Consider the following 24,230-nt stretch of genomic DNA (forward strand, 5'->3'; position numbering starts at 1 on the left):
GTCAAAGGCAGTTCCTGCATGGCATGGACTGGAGCAGTCCATGCCATGCAGGGACTGGGGTGCATGCACACATGGGCCACAGCATGTGCCCCCTGCATGCACCTCATGGTCCAGAATCAACAGGGGGCCCTGAAGGGCCACCTTTGTTTTCTATCCGCCACAGTTTTCATGGTGGGCTCACCATCACGAAAACCTTGTCAGAAAGGAAACTTGTAATATGCCTGGCAGTTGCAGTGGTCCCATGGTGGTCTGACCACCCAACTTGATAGAGCGGTCGGACCCTCGGTGAGGCGGTGCCCAAGCTGGCACTGTGGCTACGGCGGTCCGATTAGGCCCTAAGTATTGTATTTCTGTGAGGGTTACAGAAATCATGATGTATTCTGTATGAGGTATAGAGATCCAGGTACGGTCGTATTTGATCTAGAATCCATACCATCTGATGTGAATTTAGCTGCTACTTTGACTGTGTTCTTCCTAACAGAGGTTCTCAAAGACTGACAACATATCAGGGTTTTTATGCACCTCTTTTACTTGATAGATTAATTAAGTAGAGCAATCATATCCGCTTCTTGTTTACATGTTAAGAATGCCAGGATTAGCCCAGCTTTATTGTTATATTCATGCATATGGCTTTAGTTATCTCTATTAATTCTCAAGCACTCTACTATGAATGTTATGAAGAAACTGTTCGTAGAAACTATTCCATTTCTATAACTTCTCTTTATTATTGCTTTCATGTTCTTTCTGAAGAATGAAAGCTTATTTATATTTAATTTGTTCCTCACAGCTCTCTTCTTTCTACTGATCTTGAGAAAGAATTTATAGTCAAGCTACAGGAAACTGTACATGTCTCCTAAAGAACCTGGTGGATGATTGCTTCTTTATTTTTTACATTGTATTCTCGGTTTCATAAAAAAAAAATATTTTTAGCTGAAGTTTTTGGGGTGATGCATTACTTTATTTTTGTTTTTTTTGCATTCATTGTTTACTGAGTTTCAAAAGTTACAATACAAACAGGAATTCAGCGTCAAGTAAGAGATGCATAATCGAGGTTCCTGATTCCGAGTTCAAGTAAGACACTAGTACAATGTCGGGCCATAAGCGCTATATCCAAAGGAATATACCTTGCTATCACGCAGTCTTTTTCCCCGCAGGGAATTACAACGCAGTCGTTGGGAACTCACCCCTTCCCACCCTTTACTCAGTATTTGTGCTGATGACTCCCAGTTCTACCTGTTACCCGTTATTCTAGACATCTAGTTGTTCGGCTCTGTGTTTCTTTAGCTGCAGTGCTTGGTTGTTGTGCTTGCCTTTAAATCACTTTGGATAGGTAAACAACGTTTACCACAAAACTTTTTCCCCGCAGGTAATTACAACGCGGTCGTTACAACTACCGCGTTGTAATTCCGCATACCATTACCCCGCAAGTCGTAACAACGACTTGTGGAGGGGGAAAGCTGGATGTTGGAATAGTATACTTTACTATTCCATCTCCAGTCTGTGCGGACAGTATGGAAGCTGTTGGATTTTAAATCCAACACCTTCTCTCCCCCTCCGCAAGTCGTTGTTTCGACTTGCAGAGTAATGGTATGCGGAATTACAACGCTGTTGTTGTAACGACCGCATTGTAATTACCTGCGAGGAAAAAGTTTTGTGGTAAACGTTGTTTACCTATCCAAAGTGATTTAAAGGCAAGCACAACAACCAAGCACAGCAGCTAAAGAAACACAGAGCCGAACAACTAGATATCTAGAATAACGGGTAACAGGTAGAACTGGGAGTCATCAGCACAAATACTGAGTAAAGGGTGGGAAGGGGCGAGTTGAGATTGAAAAAAAAGGGGGATGGGGGAAGAGCACAGGAGCCCAGGAAAAAGGGGACAAGCAAACTGCAATCTTACTGGTCAGTTGGGACCTGGATGAAAGGGGCACAGCTATGATACTGGAAGTCGGCTGGTGTCAGCACAGGTCGTGATGTGGGCATCAAGGGGTGGGACAGCAGCAATGGGAAGCAGGGACTTGGCGGCACTATCTCACTCTGAAACGGTCTGACCCGTCTCAAGGTAGGGTCCCCAAATTGCATTAAAGGTGTCAAGTTTATGACTTAATTCAGAGGTAGTATGGTCAGGAACAGCCACCCTATGAAGTTCTATCCTCCGTTCATTAGATGTAGGCAGCTTGAACTGCCTCAGGTGCCTGAGGATGCAGAGTTTAGCCACACCAAGGGAGGTCGCTTTCCACCGGTGTTCATTTGTTGTTAGATCGGAGATATCATACATGATGCCAAGATGAGGGGGAGGAAGAGGAAAAGGGCTATGATGGAGCACATATTCTCAGCAAAGGGCAGTAGAAGAAGTGTCAAATATCAAAATAGGGCATCAATTTCTAGTACATGTCAAAAAAGAGCGAGAAATCATCTAAATGAAAGATATAGTAATGTCATGTTAAATGAACATTGATGGATTTAGACCCAGGAGCATAATAAGGAGTCATGTATCATTTTCACAGAAATATATCATCTACTTTGAACAAATTCACTAATTTTTCAAGTTCTATTTTGAAGACATGCAAAGGAATCTAAAATGAGAGGGCTTACTTACCAACACTTTTCTGCCAGATTTCGTAAAGAAGGCAAATATTGTGTGAAAGATGCTCTCCTTTTCTTGAGGAATGACGCATGGAGACGGGTTCTTCTGGAAAGAGCAGTTGCCTTTTTCTTGACCAACCTAATAAGAGATGCATTAAACAAAGATTATTGGCTTGTTCAGGCCCTGGTCAGAGTGTTTATGTTGTGAAGTGAGGTGTGCTCCATATGCATACTTTATAAAATGAAGAGCTGCAAGGGCAAACAATATCCAAAAACCTAGGTTAGCTATTTGAAAATAAGTTTCCATTAAAATTTGAACTACTGCTATTACTCTTTGCCCCTTTCATCACTGAATTAGTTCTTCTTAGTACATTAAGAGCTACCATATCCCCATTTTATAGTTTGATATAGAGATGCATAGTACTCCACTTGACATGTTACTATGGTGGTAACGGTGCACAGAGCAGGGCAAGACACCTCTTGTGGTATCTCTATGTTCCACATTGGTGGTAAAATACAAAACCCCATCCAATTGCCTAGCAGCATGCTAAAGCCCCATGAAAGCCTGTGTCCTCTTAGTTGAGATCAGCAATAGGAAATTATGAGGATCCCAGTGCTGCCTGAGAGCATTATGCCAGTTTTGGTGAAATGCCAATAAAACTAGCCTTGTTCAGACACAGATACCACCAATGTTGCACATGCTATGGCTATTCAAGCCCAAATATCAGCAGAACACAAAATAATAAAATAAAATATATGTGATTGTATTTAGTTTTTAGCATCTTGCACATTAACATTTCAGTATGTATGAAACTCTAAAATCACATTAAAAAATTTCAGTTTCTCTCTGTTTTATTTAGGCATCATTTAGTTGAACTACTAACCCCTTCCTGCCTTGCTGATGTCACCAATCTTATCCCGAAAATGAACTGCACATCCCTTTGGAACTTTCTTTCGTACTAGCGTAAATTCTTCATGGTGATTTCTAAGCTGTTTCACCTAACTGGTTGATTAACAGGTGATTGTTTACTAAGAAGTACACACAGGTTGGTAACTGGGCACTATTAAAACTTTTAAACAAAAATTATTATATCTTTTTTCTCTTCACAGATATCCTCGTCTTGTTAATTTACCTTTATGTATCATTAGATTTCTCATTCAGATGTGTAATAATGAATTTGTGCCTTTAAACATTTTCAAAATCTCTTTGATCATGTAGCACCTGATAACTACTATGAATTAACTTTGTAGCGTATTCAATGCTTGGGCATTAGAAGCCGAGACAGGGCTGATAAGGATGCTCTAAGCGCTATGGGTATTTAGCAAACAGTGCCTTGAACTGCACCTGTGCCTTATCTATGACAATGCCTTCCTAGGGTAGAAGACTCATGAACACTAGAAAAGCTCCTAGAAGAGGTAGAGGGCACCTCAAAGACTGTAAACGCTTAGAATCAAGGACAGACCCCAGCACACCAGTGGCAAACAACCTTAACCACCATGGTTGGAGCACAGTAGCCCCTTCTACCCCGTGGGCCCCTGAACAGGGTCGAACACTGTGCAATTAGTTGCTTGTCACTGTGTCTTTGCAAAGTAGTAACATGAAAACAAAAATAAATCCTGTTAGAGAGCTGCTTTATTGGTCGTTTTCAGTATTCAATACATAAGAAAAGGATACCAAACCAAAGCCTAAGATTTAAAACTTGAAAAAAAACAATTCATGTTTATGAGAAAGATATGAAGCCAATGTTGTGGACATCTTTAAAAATCAGAATAATTCTCAAAGGCCAACATTCTCATTATGGGTCCTTAACTGGTTTGCATCTTACTGATGTCACCAAATTTGTCACTTACATATTAGGCTATACTGGCTGAAGGAAGTCCTAAATTTGAGCCTCCAACCGCTTGGGTACTAATTTTATTAATAGGAATTAGGAGAGGCTGCATTAGTATATGGGGTTAGGCACAGACACACTCAACAACTCAACATAGTGCTACATGATTACATCAGATCCAGATGACATATTGCCTCCTGATGAATCAACTCATACTGTAAATGTCATGCAAAGCCCACAGACACTTCTGATTTCTCTACAGAGACCAGGGAAACATATCACCCTTTGCTAGCTCTCCTAAGGGAACTATTTTTTCCTTTTGTTTACGCACTCCATGAGAATGCATGTGCTTTCCAGCTCTGTCTCTCATGTGCTTTTTGTCCCCCATCCATGTTCCTCTCTCCTACATCCATACTTGTGTTGCTCTCTCGTGCCCATGTGCTTCTCCCTGAGCTCCATGCTGTTCTTTTATGCCCGAATGTTTCTCCCATTGTCCCGTGTTGTCTCCCTCAATTTGCTTCTCCTCCCACCAGCTGTGTTGCTTCTTCCCTAGCCCACTGTGTTGCTTCACACACACCCCTTCCACAAAAATGCTCCCACAACCTGCGATTCCGGTCAATTTTAAACAATTTTTATAAAGAGCTTTCGGGCTGTTTTAAAAAAACACTTTTTTCAATTTACCAATCCACCTCAGATCAGCAAATAAAAAGATACAAAGGCAGTGTCCCCTTCTAAGTGCACGCATCTTTTTATTTTTGAGCCATTCTGTACTGCAACCGCAATGCTGCACAGCATGGCTATAAAAAACATTGGCAAAGCCTAGAGGTCTCATAGTCAAGACCTATTAGCTTTGCTAATGATTGTTTTACAAAGTACTACCAACAGACCCACACTAGGATAGTACCTTCACCCTTTGATGGAGAGAAAGTGATTCGCTCTTAGTGACTCACAACAAGCCAGCCTCTAATGAGGAGTCGATTGGTTTCCCAAGTCAAAGACCCTCAGATCCTGCTTGCTCCCCCGAGCTGGGAAGTTATGTAGGGATGAGTCACTGGTCATAAAATGTTCTGCCTAAGGCTTAAATCGAACACATATGGTTCATTAAAGTATCTGTATTAGACTACCAGAAATTAGGCCTATAAATGGAGGAATCCTGATTTCCAAGCATTGTAGAATCCTTACTTCACGACATAGACGGTAACACTTATCTACTAGGATATTAATAAAAGAGATATTTGATTCTGCCAGATCTAGGGCCTCGTTACTTTACTGCCTTACTCAAGTCCTTATCGGGTGCAGAAATGCATCGGTAAAACCAAATGTCTTTTTGTGCACATTTTAAATGCTTGCACAAACACATACTAAATCAAAAACTACATATGCGGTAATTGGTCTGGTAATTCTGGTTCTAGAATGATATTTCCTATTCTGGCCCAGACAACTTGTGATGCCCAGTAAGAGTGATAAAGATACAAGCAGAAACAGTAACTCCGGTCTCAGTATTTCCACCTCCTGTTGCTGGGAATCTCGTAATGGGGGCTATAATGATTATTGTTGTTGTTAGTACAAAATTAAAATGGCGTTTTGTAAAAAAAAAAAAAAGACGATCCGTTTATACTCTGTATTAGCGGTTGTACATTGGCAAATTAATATAGATCTTCCTATTTCAGAGAGTATAATATTCATTCTTTAGATTTATTGAGCAGCAAAACATAAAAGATGTTTCTGATAAAGTGATCTCAGCTGGAGTTGCCTAATTAATTTTTACTTTTTAACAGTGCTGACAGCTGTCCAAGACTCCAGTTGTATATTTGATCCCACGATGATAGCTTGATCAAGCAATCAAATCTCACTCCAGGAAGTGGTATTGATTTGGGCTTCGGTTCAACTACATTAGGACCAGTAACTGCACACAATAAAAATCAGCATACAATTTGTCGTAATTATTCAAGATGAAATATGACTGTATATAAATCAGAAAATGAGAGCAGTAAAATAGAAATATAAATAGAAACTATACAGGTTGTGCTACTTACAAAGAAAATTATACAAACCCAAACATATTCTAGTGCAATAAAAACATCAGGAACCGCAGCATATCAGCAGCCCTGATCCTCCTTGACTTGTCAGCAACCTTTGACACAGTCTCCCACCACATCCTCATCCAAAGATTTCACCACCTCGGCATCTGCGGCAACGCACTCAAACTACTATTCTCCTTTCTCACCGGTCGCACCCAGTAAGTCCGCCTCCCTCCTTACATCTCCGACCCCAACAGCATCATATGCGGCATTCCCCAAGGCTCCTCACTGATCCATACACTGTTCAACATCTACATGACACCACTAGCACTCATCATTCACAGCCACGATCTCAACATCATATCATACGCTGACATCCAGCTCATACTTTCGCTTATCAAAGACGTAGACACCACCAGAGCGAACTTCCAGAACATCATGACCAATGTCGCCGACTGAATGAGAACCAACTTCCTCAAGCTGAACACCGACAAGACCGAAGTTCTCCTTTTCGGAAGACCCCCCTTGCCGCGGGACGACTTCTGGTGGCACTCCGCCCTAGGGCCACCACCCACGCCCGCAGCCTTAGCATCATACTCAACACTGAGCTCTCCATGAGACAACAGGTCAATTTGATGGCCTCCACCTGCTTCAACACCCTCAGCATAATCCGCAAAATCTTGAGATGGATCCCAAAATACGCCAGGAGAACCATCACACAAGCCCTGATCACCAGATTTCTTGACTACGGGAATACCCTCTACCCTCCTCCTCAAATGCCTCCAAACCATCCAGAACCCAGCAGCAAAATTAATCCTGGATCTGCCAAGATGATCCCACATCACCCGACACCTCCGCACCCTGCACTGGCTCCCCATCAAGAAGAGATACCACTTCAAACTGCTTACACATGCCTACAAAGCCCTCCACAACTCAGGACCTGATTACCTGAACAACCGCCTGACTTTTCACCACCCCACCAGACACCTGCATTCAGCCTCCCTGGCCCTCACCACCATCCCCCGAATCCAGCTCACTCGAGCCAGAGGACGCGTCTTCTCCCACCTCAATGCCAAAGCCTGGGACAACCTCCACATCCATCTCTGAACCTCCGCCTCCCTTGTCGAATTCAGGAGCGGCCTCAAGACCTGGATGTTCGAGTTGCTCCCCCTCCCACATCGCTTAGATACCCCCTTGGTGATAATGTGCTTTACAAATGCTGATTGATATAATGATGACTTTATTTTTTTCATAGGTTTGGATCAATAGAAGGCTCAATTGAAGGCTATGGGCAGAAGACAAGCCCAAGCTGCAGCGATGGATGTTCCATAACGGATGCAGAAAGAAAACACTGAGTGGGAATCCCACCTGCACTCTTTTAGCAGATAGGAAGAAGGCCGCTATAAAAATACATATGAACAGCATTGCCAAGTCTAGGGCGTTGCAGTCAGAAATGGGCAGTTATGACATGGATTTAAAATAATTCTTATTCTATTTTCAGGTGTAAAACCAGCAGGGTGGTGTGATGTACTGTTCAACTGTCTCCCCTGTTTTCGTTATTGGACTGAACAGGTGGTAGAAGGAGAATGGTAAATTTGAGTCTGAGTTTTCTCTGCCATTGACGAGACCTGTGATAGATATCTTGGCAACTAGTGTCGGATGTATGTTGTTACAACGCACACTTTTACAACGCATGCACTTACAACGCATTTTTTACAACGCAACATCCACTACAACGCATTCCATTACATAGCATGACACTACAACACATTTTTAAAAACTACCTTTACAACGCATTCCATTACATCGCATACTACCTTTACAACGCATACCATTACAACGCACAATATTAAATTGCATTTAAGGTAAGTATTGGATAGTATAGGGGTAAAAATTACTATTCTAACTCCAGGGGGTGCAACAGTAGGGTAAGTGTTGGATTGCGTTGTAATGGTATGCGTTGTAAAGGTAGTATGTGATGTAATGGAATGCGTTGTAAAGGTAGTTTTTAAACATACGTTGTAGTGTCATGCGATGTAATGGAATGCGTTGTAGTGGATGTTGCGTTGTAAAAATGTTGTTGTAAGTGTAGTGCGTTTTAATAGTTGTGTTGTAAAGGTTGTTCACCCTAGTGTCTGGCCTATGCACATCTCTAGCTCTCTCTATGGCGGAGGGCATAAGATTATCTGATTCTACATGGTTTATCATATTATTTAAAGTGAACGAGTCTAACACAAGATGACCTATGACGTTAAGACTACAAGGAACCCTTGAGTCTACTATTGATCCATTTGGGTTTAGCTGGTCTGAGCTTTATGTATTGAATTCCATTGAAGGTGTCATGTGTGTTTGTTTGTAAGGTCATTGATTACGAAAAGCAGATTTACAGTAACATTTGGTGTCTCTTGGCCACTCTGACATATGATGTGGATTGATGATAAATAAATCAGTGTGCAGTCATGTTAAGTTACACAAACCACAGTATCCTACCTCGTCTGATGAATTGTTAACTGTCAGATGTTGTGTCCATATGTCAATTTTATATTTTTTGAAATCATTTATGTTTACAAACTTTAGTTGCTTCTTAAATCAAATATAACTACTGTTGTTCCTAGTGCTGCTTGTAGAACACTGACTGCACTTTTGGGGGCAGAGAGAGCTGCGTATGATTTAAGATGAGAGGTGTTGCTGCTCTCATCCTCTTAGATTTGTCCGCTACTTTTCAAACAGTGGTACATTCTATGCTCCCAGTCCATGTCCCGAAGGCTTGTGTTGGTGACACAGATTGGTTTGATTAGATCATTTCGACAGAGACGTGTACTGGCTGTCTCCATTCACCTTTACACCTCAGCATTTCTTAAGCTTGATTGTGGTTTTCCTCAAAGATCTTTTTCAATGTCATTTAACAACTAAGCTGCACCACTGGTCAGGTTTAGTAGGATTTACACAGATTACACCCTCATTATTCTCAGATTAGACAGAGATGTTCAGGTGGCCCAAACTAATTTCCATTCAAGTATGTCTGCATTAGTGTTATGAATGAGCAGAACATGCCTGAGCCTCGATTTAGACATGACTGAGGTCTTAATTCTAGGAGCATCTTCATCACTCTGTTCTCAACGGTGGTAGCAGCCATCTCTGGGCCTGTGCACTGCTCCAAGGGCTACAGCTTAAAATTCATCTTTGATGACAAACTTGACTGTTCAGCCCAAATTGCAAAAGTCAATCCTTAATCTTTTTTCATCTAAGACCTTATGGAAAATACTTCCCCTTTTACCTTCTGATGCTTGGTTCAGGGTCATTCAGGCAACTGTTGGGTACCAATTAGGCTATTGTAATTCACTCTCTCTTACTCTTCCTAGGCACTAGCTTCAGAAGGATAATGTTACTTATCAAGTAAGCATCTGTTATTGGCATGTAGAGCTGTAGATTCACATGCTTTACATACTCCTGCCATCTAGTGTTGGGTCTGAATGTTTGCACTTTGTTTTTCTTCGAAGAAGTCTTTTCCAGTCACGAGGTAAGTGACTCCTCCTTTCGGTGATAGTGCACATGGGCATCGACTACATTGTTAGATTGTTTTCCCGCAGAGGGTGAGAATGGAGTGGTAGTAAAGAATAGGGATGTCCATGCGTATGTATGTAAACTAAAGAGAGAACTGCAGCAGCTACAGGTACCCGGGGAGGTGGGAGGGCGCATGTGAATCTACAGCTCTACATGCCAAGAACAGATGCTTACTAGGTAAGTAACATTATCCATTCGAGGCATGTGAGCTGTAGATCACATGCTTTGCATAGTCTATATAGCAGTATCCTCCCAAAGCGGTGGCTATCCTGTAGCTGTTGGAGTTGTCTGAAACAGTGTTTTAAGTACTGCTTGACCCACATTGGCTTGTATTCTTGCTAACACATCTACACAATAGTGTTTGGTGAATGTGTGCGGCGTAGACCATGTTGCAGCTTCGCAAATGTCAACTATGGGTATGTTTCCTAAGAAACCCATAGTGGCCCCTAGCTTATGAGTGGAATGTGCCCTAGAGGGTACAGTTAAAGTTCTCTTTGCTTTTGCATAACAATTTTGAATGCACATAACAATCCACCTCGCAATGCCAGATTTAGAGATAGGATTGCCCTTGTGTGGTGGTGCAAAAGCAACAAAGAGTTGTTTTTAAAAAAAAATGATTTTGTTCTTTCAATGTAGTACAAGAGTGCTCTTCTGACATCTAAGGTCTGTAGAGCTCGTTCTGCAACAGAATCCGGTTGAGGGAAGAACACAGGTAATTCTACCAACTGATTTATGTGAAATGCAGATACTACTTTAGGTACAAATTTGGGGTTGCAAAGTGATTACAATAAGGAAAGTGGTTTCCAAGAAAGGAACTGTGGTTCGCATTTGTGCATGGGCTCAGAAGGTGGGCCTATTAATCTTGTGAGGACTATGTTAAGATTCCACACTGGGGCAGGTGGGAGTCTTGGTGGTATGACTCTTTTTACTCCTTTCATGAAAGCTTTAATTACTGGTACTCTAAATAACGACAAATGGTGCCTATTTTGTAGATACGCAGCAGTTGTCACGAGGTGTAGGTGTAAGCCAATGCTGACTGCTGCAAGTGTAACAGATAGCAGTTGATGTTTTGTATGGAAGCATCAAGAGGGTGTATATGATTGTTATTGCAAAAAATAACAAATCGCTTCCACTTAGCTGCGTAACAGGCTCTTGTGGCAGGCCTTCTGGCCTCCCTAATGACAGTCATACATTCTGGTGGAAGGTTTAAATAACCAAACTCTATGACTTCAGGAGCCACATCGCGAAGTTCAGTTGTTTGGGATCTGGGTGTCTGATTTCTCCATGGCTCTGTGTGAGGAGACTGGAGGTTAAATGCAGTTTTTGATGTGGAACCAGAGACATCTCCAATAGGGTTGTGAACCAAGTATGACGTGCCCTTGTGGGAGCAACTAGGGTCAGTGTGAGAGATGTTTGCCAGAGCTTCCGAACCGCTAATAGAATGAGTGGGAGAGGCAGAAAAGAGTAGGCAAATATCCCCGACCAGTTCATCCATAGTGCATTGCCTTTGGATTGCGGTGCGAGTACCTGGAGGCAAAGCTTTGGCATTTTGCATTTTGGTGTGTGGCAAACAGATCTATCTGAGGGACTCCTCAAGCTTGGAAGTATGAGATGAGAACTTGAGGGTTAAGTTCCCCTTCATGTATTTGCTGCCTCTGCCTGCTGAGCAGGTCTGCAATCTGGTTGTTCACTCCTGGGAGGTGTTCTGCTAGGAGATAACATTTGTGGTGAACGGCAAACCTCCAGATGTCTTGGGCTGAGTAGGACAGTTGGAGAGAGTGTATCCCCCCTGTTTTTGTATGTAATACATAGCTGTCATGCTGTCTGTATTAATTAAGACAGCTTTGCCCTCCAGGTGAGTCTGAAACGCCTTGAGAGCTAGAAAGATTGCAAGCAACTCTAAATGATTGATGTGGAGCAACTTTTGCTGTTGGTTCCACAGGCCTAGCACTGTGTGTTGTTGAAGATGAGCTACCCAGCCAGTGAGGGGCGCGTCTGCTGTTAGTACTATCTGTGGAACCGGGTCTATGAAGGGCCGTCTCTTTGATACATTTTGTGTGTTCCTCCACTGCAGAGAGAGATGAGTGCGGCCGCTTACCAACACTAGATCGGTTGTTAGACCCTGTGACTGGTTCCACTGACTGGCTAAGCATTCTTGAAGTGGACGCATGTTCAGCCTAGCGTGGGGGATGATCATAATGCAAGATGCCATCATTACCAGCAGTTGCATATAAACCCGAGCTGAAAGCAAATGATTGGGTTGAAACTGGAGAACTAAAGCCTGAATGTTGCGAATTCTGGCTGTGTTGGGAAATGCCAGAGCCTTTTGAGTATCTAAAGTGGCTCCTAGGTAGTTCTGAGTATTGGCTAGCTGGAGATGTGATTTTAGCACATTGACCTGTGAACCCTAGTTGATGTAGTAACTGAATTGTTCTGAAAGTGTGCTGGAGACATTGCTGGTATGTGCTGGCTTTTATGAGCCAGTCGTCCAAGTATGGGAAGACATGGATACTTTGTCTTCTTAGGTGAGCAGCTACTACCGCCAGACCCTTTGTGAAGACTCTGGGGGCAGAAGTGACTCCGAATGGGAGTACCTTGAACTGGCAGTGTTGACCCGCTAACACAAACCTGAGGAATTTGAAATGAGCGGGTTGGATTGGAATATGGAAATAGGCGTCCTTTAGGTCTAGAGTAGACAGAAAATCGACATTTTGCAGAAGAGGTAGTACTTGTTGAAGTGATACCATGTGGAAATGATCTGATTGTATGTAAAGATTGAGTTCTCTGAGAATTAATATTGGTCTGAGAGAACGATCTTTTTTGGGGTATTAGGAAGTACAAGGATTACACGCCCATCCCGTGATGTGGTGGTGGTACTGGCTCTATAGCCCCTTTTAGAAGGAGAGACGGCACCTCTTGTTTGAGGAGGTGTAGGTGATCTGGTGAAAGTTTGTGTGACTTTGGGGGAATGTTTGGAGGAGTGCTGGTGAACTCTAGGCAGCAACCAGAATGGATAATTTGCAGTACCCACTTGTCTTTTCTTATTGACTGCCAGATTGGAAGGAAATCTGAAAATCTTCCCCCGACAGGTGTTGAGTGGTCGGAGGGAAGTGTAGGCAAGTCACTGTTTTGCATTGGAGGGGGAGGTGCGTGTGTTTGAACCTCTACCCCTGCCTTTGTTGCCTCTGTAACCCCCTCTGTAACCCCCTCTGAAATAACCCTTAGAGGTAGAGGGTTGGTTATTGCCCTTGTGGGTGGTCTCCGAGGAGGTATTTTTGGAGCCTCCGCAGTAGAAAGAGCCTTGAAAAGAAACACGGGCTTGTTTTGACTGAAGGGCTCCCATGGATTTGGCCACTTCAATGTCTTCATCTTTTCCAGTGAAGAATCTACCACAGGGCCAAAGAGGTGTTCCTTATCAAAGGGTGTGTTTAATATGGAGGTTTGAACCTCAGGTTTGAACCCAGATATGCGGAGCCAGGCGTGTCACCTTAAAAGGACACTGGTGTTTACAGCTCTATCAGCAGTGTATGCAGCATCCAAGGAGCACCTGATTGCATTGTTTGAAATAAGTTGTCACTCACGCACTAAGTCTTGCGCTTTAGATCTATGTTCTTGGGACATAAATTGGATCAATTGCTCCATCTCGTCCCAGTGCGCACGGTTGTATCGTGCTAGCAACGCCTGAGTGTTAGAGATGCGCCAGAGGTTTCTGAGTGGCCACCCTTTTCCCCAAAGCATCAATACGCTTGGATTCTTTATCTGGAGTAGCATGGGTAGTGTGTGTGATGACTTTTGTGTGCTGCTAAGGATTTCAAAAAGGAAACCCTCTTCAAAGGATTCTTTGTGCAGCTGCACCCCATGGTACTTGGCAACTCTTCCCAGTGAATCAATGTAACCTACACTGTCGTCCGGTGGAGAGAGCTTGGTAGGGAATAAATCAGGATCATTGCCTGTGGGCGAATTAGCATTGTAGTTGTCCCATGGGTCTGTAGGTACTGGCTGATAATCTTCATCCCCATCCCCATTGCCATCCCCATCATCCTGGTTGTCAGGTGTATGTGGTGGTGAATGCTCAGGTGAAATTGGTAAAGGTTGAAAATGATGAGAAGGGGGTTATGGAAGAGGAGGAGGAGGGGAAGGGTTAGTTCCAACACTTCTCTTCTTCAAATGAATGTGATATTCCTCTTCTGTATCAGTCTTTCTTTTTAAAGTCACTTTGGTGGTAATGTGTCCAGTCTTTGGATGAATGTACAACACCTACTGTTTTGGGTCCAGTTTGTCGATCCGAGTGTTGAAAAGGTGCTTCTTAGGCGATTTCGGCACATCTGACTGTTTCGGCACCAAATGTTTCGGTGCCTGTGTCTTAGGCGTTGGTGTCTCCGGATCCGAAGCGTGTTTTGATGCCGAATGGTGTGGGTCAGAGCCAGACTTTTGTTTTGACCCCGAAGGTTTCAGCTCAGAGCCAGATTTGAAGTGAGGCTTCTCGGAGCTGGAAGGCATTTTTGTAGGCATCGGTGCCGAGCCAGAAGGTGGGGTGTCAGAAGCGTGGTCTCAGTGCCGACCAGGGCACGTGGGAGTGGGTTGGACCCGAGCCTTCTTTTTGTGTTGAGGTGGATCTTGGGACAAGGGAGGATCTGTACTCACGGTACGTTGTCCATGTGGGATGTCTTCATCCTGGTCGGAGCCGTGTTCTGAAATGGAGATCGGTTCCTGCTCCTCCTTGGTTCCCATGGAATCCCCGGCCTCTTCGTCTGATTTTTGTCTAAGATGTCCGGAATGGAGCTTGTGTGTTGGCTCTGCATGTCGCGACATCGAGCCCGACGGACGCGAAGTGTCTTCTTGGAGCAGAAAGCCGGGCACGCATCACAGTCTTGTTCTCTGTGCTCTGGAGACAAGCACAGGTTGCACACTTGATGTGATTCGGGGCACGGGTACTTCGCGTGACACCGAGGGCAGAATTTAAAGGGAGTTTGTTCCATCGACTGCGAGTCGGACTGACGTGGGTAGGCCCGACGGCCTTCCACGAGCTTTCCAATTGAAAGTTAGTTTTAGAGACGTAAATACAATATGCGAGGAATGGGAAACGCGATCGGAAACAATATTTTCGAGGGTGAGTGTCTTGCGCACAAAGGGAACCGAAGGAACGGTGTCAAACCGGAGCGCAGCAATTCAAGTCCGAACCCGATGGCGGAAAAAAACAATCTGACAATGGAGTCGATGCGCACGCACACTATCACCGAAAGGAGGAGTCACCTAACTCATGACGGGAAAATACTTCTTCAAAGAAAAACAAAGTGCAAACATCCGGACCCAACACTAGATGGCAGGAGTATGCAAAGCATGTGATCTACAGCTCACATGGCTTGAACACTACAATTTATTCAAAACCAGGCTGCCAGACTCTCGTTATGGTTCCCTTGATGGAAGCTTATCTCAAATCACCTTAAACAATTTTACTAGCTACCAATTAATATGTGTATTCAATATAAATAATGCTTAAGGAGCAGTTTTTAAGAATGACGAAGAAAACAAAGGAGGAGCGATGCCAACTAGATGCACAGAAACGTATTTGACAAATCCATCCGCTGATTGGCTGCACATTCAGCTATTCAATGAAGAAGAGATATTACTCAACAGGACTCTAAAGTCAAACCAGTCCCAGAAGCACTTAGTTTAAATCCAGCATCAATTTATATCCAGGCGTACATGAAGTCTGTTGCACGACTTTTCTTCAACCCCACAGCGCTGCATGTTCCGGACTAGTCACAGGACAATAATGAAATAATAATCCTCCTAAGAAAGGAGGCCCTGCATTTCATGTGCATACAATATCACTTTTTATTATATGAGTGGTTCCATTGATAATGATTTTAATAATATATATTTAGTGTGTATTTTTATGCTTTTGTGCATGCATTTCGTCAACCTCAGTTAGTTTGCTGATTAAGGGTACAAAGCGTATGAAACAATGGTCCAAAGTGGATTATTTGGTTTGCTAGTCTCTGATCAGGACAATGTCACAAATGTGGTCGATATCCCATCTGCATTAGGTTTTAATGCACTTATAATATGGTAGATGGGATATCCGACATGTTTCTGATGGAGTATCCCATCAGTCACACTCTAAATAAGGCCCCATGTTTGTAATATGTGGCATGATTTAGCCACCCTGGTGTGGGGTTTATACCAGGTGAAGTACTTTGATTAATAGGGCTTAACTGGTACTGGCGCTGGTATGAGCTATGGAGTAAAGAGCTGCTCTCGCGGAACCAACTAACGTGTGGCTTATACAAGTGCATAAGGGAATACAAGCATGTGGCACCTAACATGATACAACTTAAAACAACATATCACAACATAAAATATCATATCACTGCATTACACAACATATCGCAGCAGAGCATACAATGCCATACAACACAAAATGCTACAGCAGACTACACCACACCATAAGCGCATTCGATAACAAACGAAGCCATACAATTAAAAGCAACAAAGAACACTAAAGTAACGAACTACCAGTCCTGATATGACATCCGAAGAAAGAAAAGTAGAAAAGCTGGGCTAGCTTTCTGATTCCGATTGTTCCTCTGATGATCTGGCCACTCTAAGAAAACCGAGAAGATGCCTGCTGGATGCACAGGCATCCTCCCTCACTTGGTAACAGGAGCCAGTGCGGTGACAGGTCCACACCCGGAAGAGAAGGGGTGCAAATGAAAACAACACAGCACTCAGCGATGAAATACCGAAGCCTCAGGAAGGGAGACTAAATGAGCACATGATGAGAGAGAAAGTCCAGGAGAACTTTCAGAGCACACACTACTTCACCTCTCCCACGGGGCAGAGCCTACATCTGAGTTTAATTGAATTACTCGCCGGCCCTCTGCATCAGTTCTCATATTAATCAAGTAGGACAAGCTAAGACAACTGGCACATGCAAGAAGCCTGCTTGAGCCACGGGGGGAGGTTCAACTCGGTGGGGATTGCATTACAGCCAGTCCTAAAGGGTGCCACGCTCTTCTCCAGCAGGAACTGGTTTCATCAATGTGCACAGCGAGGAGTCCTGCAAACGTGCCTCTGAACTGAGAGCTACAGATTGCTTTTCTGTGGCACAGTGGAGCAAAATGCAGATATTTCCGATCTCACACTTACCAATAAAGAAACGTGCCCTAAGACAGGTTTGGGCAGTTTAGGCCTACAGGATCCCAGTGTACTGTTCTAGTCCAAGTGTCTCACAAATAGGTTGCAATAAACAATCTGCCATCCAAAGATTTTTTGTGATCTCTTCCGTGGGTCGAATTCACAATATTGTTTGGCCCATTTACGCTAGCGCGGATGGGCAAAATGAGTGTTTTATGAAAAATGCGAGATGAGCTCCAGGTGCGCCACTGGATTTTTCACCCAAAAGGCTTCTGGCATATATTGTGCACTTGCGGGGTGGCACAAGCACATATCTTGATTCGCCACTTAATTACAAGGGATGCAGTGATATGCATATCTTTGTGTGCAACCTGTTTCCGCCGTCATGGTTCTAACATGGTGCAGGCCCGGGGGACTGTCCTTCCACTATCAGCATTGCAAGTGACTTCACTCAAATTTCATTTCCACCCTTATTGTGGATAGAAATGTAATTGAATGCATTGATATTCACGGCTCCTTTAAGAGCTATGCAGGTCACTGCCGCTTCCACAAGCAGCATGGGTGGGAGCCTGCTGGCTTCATAGGACACGTTACTAGACCCACAGGGCTCCTGTGAGGCAGCTGTAACCTTAGCAAGGATAGGCGAAGACAGAAAGCGAGAGCACGAGCTACTCCTGTGTCTTGCCCCTCTCCCTGGATAAAGATTGTGAACTGAAACCTGAGGCTTACACAATTCAGTTGCATATCTTAGAGGGGAATCTTGAAACTGGATGGGTGACAAAACCAGTCTTATGTCTTTTCCTCCCTTGTATCATAATTTAAAACTGCATTTAGTGTGGCACGCTACATTTACTTCTTTATACTTTGTTATGGTTTATTATTTTGGACTTTGTCCAAGCCCATTGCTTTCAGGTTGTGTTGTTTTGTGTTATGTGGATCTTTGTAGCACATTATGGGCCACTGGAATGCACCAGCAGTTTCAACCTCAGACTGGAGGTACATTCTCCCTGTAAAGACATTCTACCATTAGTGCAAATATTAAAAATAGGACCATCACACATTCAAAATGGGTGTAAAAAAAGCATTTCTGCACGTTACTCGTCATCTTAATGGGATGCAGATACACACTGACTTCTCGGAGCAAAGGCTATTGGCGCTGTGATCTTTTTGCACCTGCAAAATCCACTGAACCTACCGCTTCAAAGCTGAATTCAGATGGAATGAAATATTTTTCTCTATTTTCTTTCCCCATCTCTGAAGTCTTCTTAAATAGAGCTGATGCCCATGATTTTGGAAGGAGGAATTACAAAGACTGTGGTTCCGATGCATTGACTTGAAATAATGCAGATCAATGGTAAGGATAAGTGTACAGCAAAATTCTAGAAGGATGTGATGTACCGCTGCATGACCCGGAAACACTGGCCCTTCTTCTTTGTGCATAAGGAGATTATGGGACTCATAGCAAAATGCACACTGTTTCCATTAATGGGCAATACGCTGCCCCCAGGCCTGCATATGCTGATTTGTTTGGCAGATATAGTAGGGATAAGGATACAAAAATCAAGAAAAGCACTTTGTCAGGCAAATTTTAGGAACTGACAAGATGGTGAGAATGGGTACTTCTAAGAACCTATAACAAATAAAGCATTGAAACCCATTTCCTTGATTATTACAACATGAACATTGTTGTGCCACTATTTAAGGAAGGAACAATAGCAGCCCTCAAGTAGCAGGCTTTTGAGACTCAGACAAAGATCTAGGGGTGTAGTTTAAGCAGGATCTTTCACTTTGCCTCCAGATCTCAGCTGTCACAAAGAGTGGAAACTCCCAGTTTTTGATGCTCAGACAGGGTCTCCCCCCTTTTCAAGCACAGTTCTTAATACATCTCACTTGAACTCTTTTGCAATCCCGGATGAATTTCTATAAACAGTGTATGCTGGCACATTGAAGAAGGAAATGCAAAAATTGCGGAGAGTTCAAAATTGAAGTGCCAAGTGATGCCTAAATCTGATGAAATTAGGCTAACTTACACCGGCCCTAAAATAAATCAATTGACTTCCACTACACCAAAGACCCGATTCCCAGGCCCTGTGGCTCGTGTAAAAAGACTATGCTGGCAAAGGGCCAGACCGCCTGCAAAATGAATTCCCCCAGTACATTCATGCATGCATGCAAGGATTGTGCTCTACCAAGTCTGCTGTAAAAGCAAACTTCACCAAGACCATCCAAGTTCTGGGACCCAAACTCTAGAACACTCTAAACCCTTCGCACAAAATCCTTCCGATCCTGAGAGGCTTTAAAAAGAGCTGCATATATATTCCTATTTATGGGGGCATTCAGAGCTATGGGCTGCATTCCAGAGGGCAGCAGGGCATTTGAAGGGAGAAAGGTCCTTGTGTGGGAAGTGCAGTGGGGCAGAGAAAGCCTTCCCATTATGAGATGATGGAAGGTGATGTGGCGGGGTGATGTCTAATGTGCCACCAGGGAGGGAGAGTTGCAGCAAAGTACGAGGGTGTGTCTGGGGCCCTTTAGATGGGGAACACCATCCACAAAACCATATCAGCACTAAACTTGAAAACAGTTGGCAAGGAGGCATGCCCACTATGAACCTGGACATCTTAAGGGTGGGCACAAGGAGGACCTTCCCGACTGTCCAGCACGAGCCAAGTAACACAAGAGTGACATCCAAAAAAGCATTATCATATGTTATGATCATTTGTATACCAGACATGTTTGCTATTTGTATGCTCTTGTATCATTTTCAGAATCTGGGATTCCTTTCCCTGCCAGTGCAAGGAGAGAGTAGAAATGCTCCATATCTTTGTAAATATGGCACGTTTTGCCCTCTTCCTTTCATGCAATGCAGGACAGCAACTTTGCTTGCTGTCCGGCGTGAAAGATTAGTAAATATGCCCCCAAGTTTACAGTGAAGGCCAAACTCTTGTTACTCTTTCTCATTCTCCTGTTTCAGGCAGGTAAGATGCGCCATGAGACGGGGAAAGAGTGTGGGGCTGCAAGAGAAGGTATGTTCTTTCTTTTAATCCGCTAAACAGGATGATTCACTGAAGGAAGATTAAGCATTGGTTAAAAGAAGTCCAATGAAGCTTTGGAATCTCTACACATCAAAATATATCTTGCTGAACACTCAGTGCTACCAAGTATAAAAGCCTTAATTTTACAATGCATAATGAACCAATGCTTAGTAATCGAATAAAAACTGAACACACGACCCCTGATATCTGTGATGTCATACTGTAAGGATGCAATGGGAGAGACAGTCAGTTACTGTATGAAACTGGCTCTATATATACTGCACCACAGTGAGGTACAGTGTGTATAGAGTCCAAGGATCTCCAGAGGTTTGGCAGAGGTTAAAGTTAGATAGAACCTTACTCTCCAAAGTGGTAGCTTGGTCGAGCAGTAAGGCAGTATCAGAGGACAGTGTTAAGCATTTGATGTACACACTCAGTCAGCAAAGGAATTCACACACTCAAGAACTGAATTCTAGGCCAATTGTTTTTGTATTAAAAAAAATATACTGTTGTTTTATTTCTAGAACCAAGCAAGCCTGGTACAGGTAAGCATTTAAATACTTTGCAGTAGTAAATTACTTGTATGAACACAGTTCAAAATTGCAGTATAACTTGTTCTGATTTTGGTTACAGTTTAAGTAAGCAGTTTGCAACACTTATGTATAGTACATTCAAATGAATGGGCTTTTTAAGAAAAATGCAAATAATTACTTTTCAGATTACTTTTGCTAACACGCGGCTGGATCCTAGAGTGCTGTTTTGAGGTCGGGTGCCCTGTTGATTTCAATGGAGATTCTCTGGGACAAAGAAACACTGCAGGCTCGGGTACGAGGATCTTCCAGGAGTGACCACCACTTTGAGGGGTAAGTAGGGATGTAGAGGGTTGGTTAAGGCACCGCTGGGTTGGGCACACAAGGCCGTGGGGTGTCGGGTACACCCCCTATTCTGCCACTCTCCAGTGGGAGGGGGCAGGAGCCTGTCCCTGGTTGGCTGGGTCCCTCCATCCTCAAGATGGCGGGGACTCAAGGTTGTGCTTCACCTCGCCTCCCCCACCTTAGGGGTGGATTTGGCAGAGGTGGGCACACCTCTATTCCTCAGTTGTTTTTCCCGCCGGTTCTCCTGCCCAAAGTGGGGGGTAGACCAGTGGGGACCAGTTGCTGAAAGCAGCAATTGGTCTGGAGAGGCTCACAAAGGTGGCATGCCTTTGAAGCTTCTCCTTCGTGAACCCTGCCCATCCTGAGGGAGGAGGCTTGGCACCTCGTCCCAGGATGTGCATTGTTTTAGGCCCCCGCAAGCAGCAAGCTCTCGACCCAGGGGTCCAGAAACATGTCTGGTGGTGGCAGCCTGCGCAGCCACTCAGTCAGGTCACTGGAAGTTGGTCGAGTTTCAGGGGGCATCTATAAGATGCCCTCTGTCATGCATTTTACTTTAAATCCCCCACTGGCATCAGTGTGGGTTTAATGTGCTGAGAAGTTTTATACCAAACTTCCCAGTCTTCAGTGTAGCCATTATGGTGTTGTGGAGTTCATAATAACAAACTCCCAGCACCATATGCTCTTAATGGCAGCACTGCACTTACAGTGCCCATGAATGGACTTGGGCACTGTAGGGGTACAGGGATCGTGCTTCTGTACCCTCACCACTGGCATAGGACACCCAGCTAGAGGGGTGACTGATGTATGCCAGGGCAGTGGATTGTGGGCATGGTACACAAGGATGGGTGCCATGTCGACTCTTCACTTTGTTCTGCACCAAGGCACTCAGCCTGCAAAGGCAGTGTGTGAGTGTCAGGGGACAGGGCCTCTAAGGGTGGCACAAGAAGTGCTGCAACCCTTAGGGGCCTCCTCTGGTCACAGTGCCCTGGGTACCTGTGGTACCATTTACCAGGGGCTGACCTGTGGCCAGAGATGCCAATTGGGTTTAGGCTTCAATGCAGTTTTAGGGAAGGAACACAGGCCCTAGGCACCTGATTGGCAGGAGTCCAGGGCACACTCAGTCAAAGCACATCAGCAATTCAGCAAAAAGTGGGGGCATACAATGCCAGAAAGAGAGCACTTTCTCACAGTTACTTTTTCATAATCAGAAGAATTTCATGGCAGCCAGAGAGGTACATAATCTACAATCCAGATGAGCTAAATTAAAAATGTGGAATACAACCTAAGAGAGAGAGAGACATGGAAGTCTAGAGAGCATGTACCAACAGAGAGAAGAAGTGGCTGTCCAGTCTCTTGACAGTGACCGCAGGTTCATGGAGGAAAAGGACAGTGAATGGAGATCAAGAAGGTTATTCAGAAACAGTGCTCTAGTACTAGGTAGAGTACCTAGAAACTTGTTGTGGGTTCAACAGCGATCCAATGCAAGGTCTTTAAAAAGGGAGTTGAAGGACATAAGGTAGAGGCAGCGGACAGTATTCTAGATGCAGATTTTGGATAACCAGAAGATACTGAAGCTGTCCCTTCAGGATGCCCAGGTATCTGGAGTTGTATAATGGCTGCCACAGATGCCTCCTTGCTCTGGATATTCACCTCTTAAGGCCACCTAAAGTTGCCTCCTTCTGAGGAAGAGGCTCTCTACAGTAGGTGGCCTTCATGCTTGGCCTCCTCTTCTCAGAGATGCAAGTGTGTGGAGGTTAAAAGAATGTCCTCCCTCCACCACCTAAAGCAGAAGTGAAGGTACATAGACATGGTGGTTCTACATCAACCTTTCACTGAAACGCGTTGAACTAGGCGGCTATTTGAGAGGGTCATGAAATTGATCCTACTTTCAGACTAAATGAGTATTGAATGAGGTTTGACCCTCAAAATAAGAGCTGTGGCCTCTGAACAAAAGGCAGACTCGAGTCCATGTTATTGGTGCTGAGGGAGGTATCTATTGTTGAAATTATTCTACAAGAAACTATGCACCTGAATATTTAAAAAAAGAATAAAAAATCAACTATTGTTAACTTCAGCACTGTCACTAATTATGCCTTTCATTAAACGATAAACAGACATATGTAGTCCGCCATTAGTGTCGGGGCATGCCCTGCTCGCTCTTGTGGTGCAGTGCAAATCAACCACTACAGTAAAAGCCAGGTTACCACACTGGGCTACCTGCGCCTGTGATAGAGAAAAGGTGGATAATGCGTCAAGCTATGTTGTATTTTTTAATCTCTATCAAACCCACCTACCCTGCACACGTTCAAACTTGTATTTCATCTGGTTTTTTTTCATTTTTATCCTTCCCTTCGCACTCTTGCTCTCTAACACTGGCAGATAATGCAGTCTATATTTGCTGCTGCTAGAATCCCCTGCTCCTGGGTGTCTGGTGCTGCATCCGTCAAAACCTGCCTTTGGTTTGATTGTTTTTCAAAAGCTGAGCTCATTATCTCTTGATCAGGCAGCTGGTGCCAGCTTTCCATGATTTTGCTGTCTCTGGAAACCACTCTCCTGCTCGGCCTTGGTGGGTTGATGCTGGCCTTATCTGTATACCTTGTCTAACTTAATTGACCTATTTACCAAAGCGACAATTGTGTTAGAGTCACTTTGTGACCGTCATCTGAAATCCCCACTGTTAGGAAATATAAACTCACAGAGGAGGGAGGGAGGGTAAAGCACACTGGACTGACAACCTCGGTGCACTTTCGTGGACTGATTTCTGGATTTGCTCGAACTCTGCTCTACTGCATATAGGTTTCGGCTGAATCCTCTGGTGCTGATACATCATTTGCTCCCAAAGCATTGTTAACCTGCTTCACAACACGTGCAATACACAACTTTTGCGAGACCATGGCTTAGCTGGGACAAGAAGGGAAAGCTTTTTGAACGAGTTCTGCCCTCACAGCCATTAAGGAATTCATAGCATTTTCTTTCACATGATCTGAAAGTCTGGAGCAGGTTATCTGGGGGGAAGCCAGGAGTCATTTGTGGTCACAAGTTCATGTTCAGTCCATGCCTTCATGTCTTCATGCCCCAAACACAATAAACTAAATAATGACTTAAGAAGCGAGTGGTGGCTACATGCAGTACTAAGCAGTCATTCAGTCTACCTTCCCATTCCCCGTATGTGGAAGCAAG

General features: G+C 43.9%; 1 protein-coding gene across 1 annotated transcript in view; it reads right to left on the reverse strand.

Annotated features, from left to right (window-relative positions):
* The window catches only part of ITGA9 (integrin subunit alpha 9), a 962,089-nt gene that overhangs the window by 144,450 nt on the left and 793,409 nt on the right, over positions 1 to 24,230 (reverse strand). Inside the window, exon 24 of the mRNA XM_085607531.1 lies at positions 2,600 to 2,725. Within this exon, the coding sequence (XP_085463657.1) occupies positions 2,600 to 2,725 (126 nt within the window). The remainder of the gene's footprint in view (positions 1 to 2,599; positions 2,726 to 24,230) is intronic.

The sequence above is a fragment of the Triturus cristatus genome, chromosome 5_2, assembly GCF_964204655.1.
Source record: "Triturus cristatus chromosome 5_2, aTriCri1.1, whole genome shotgun sequence".
Classification (NCBI taxonomy): domain Eukaryota; kingdom Metazoa; phylum Chordata; class Amphibia; order Caudata; family Salamandridae; genus Triturus; species Triturus cristatus.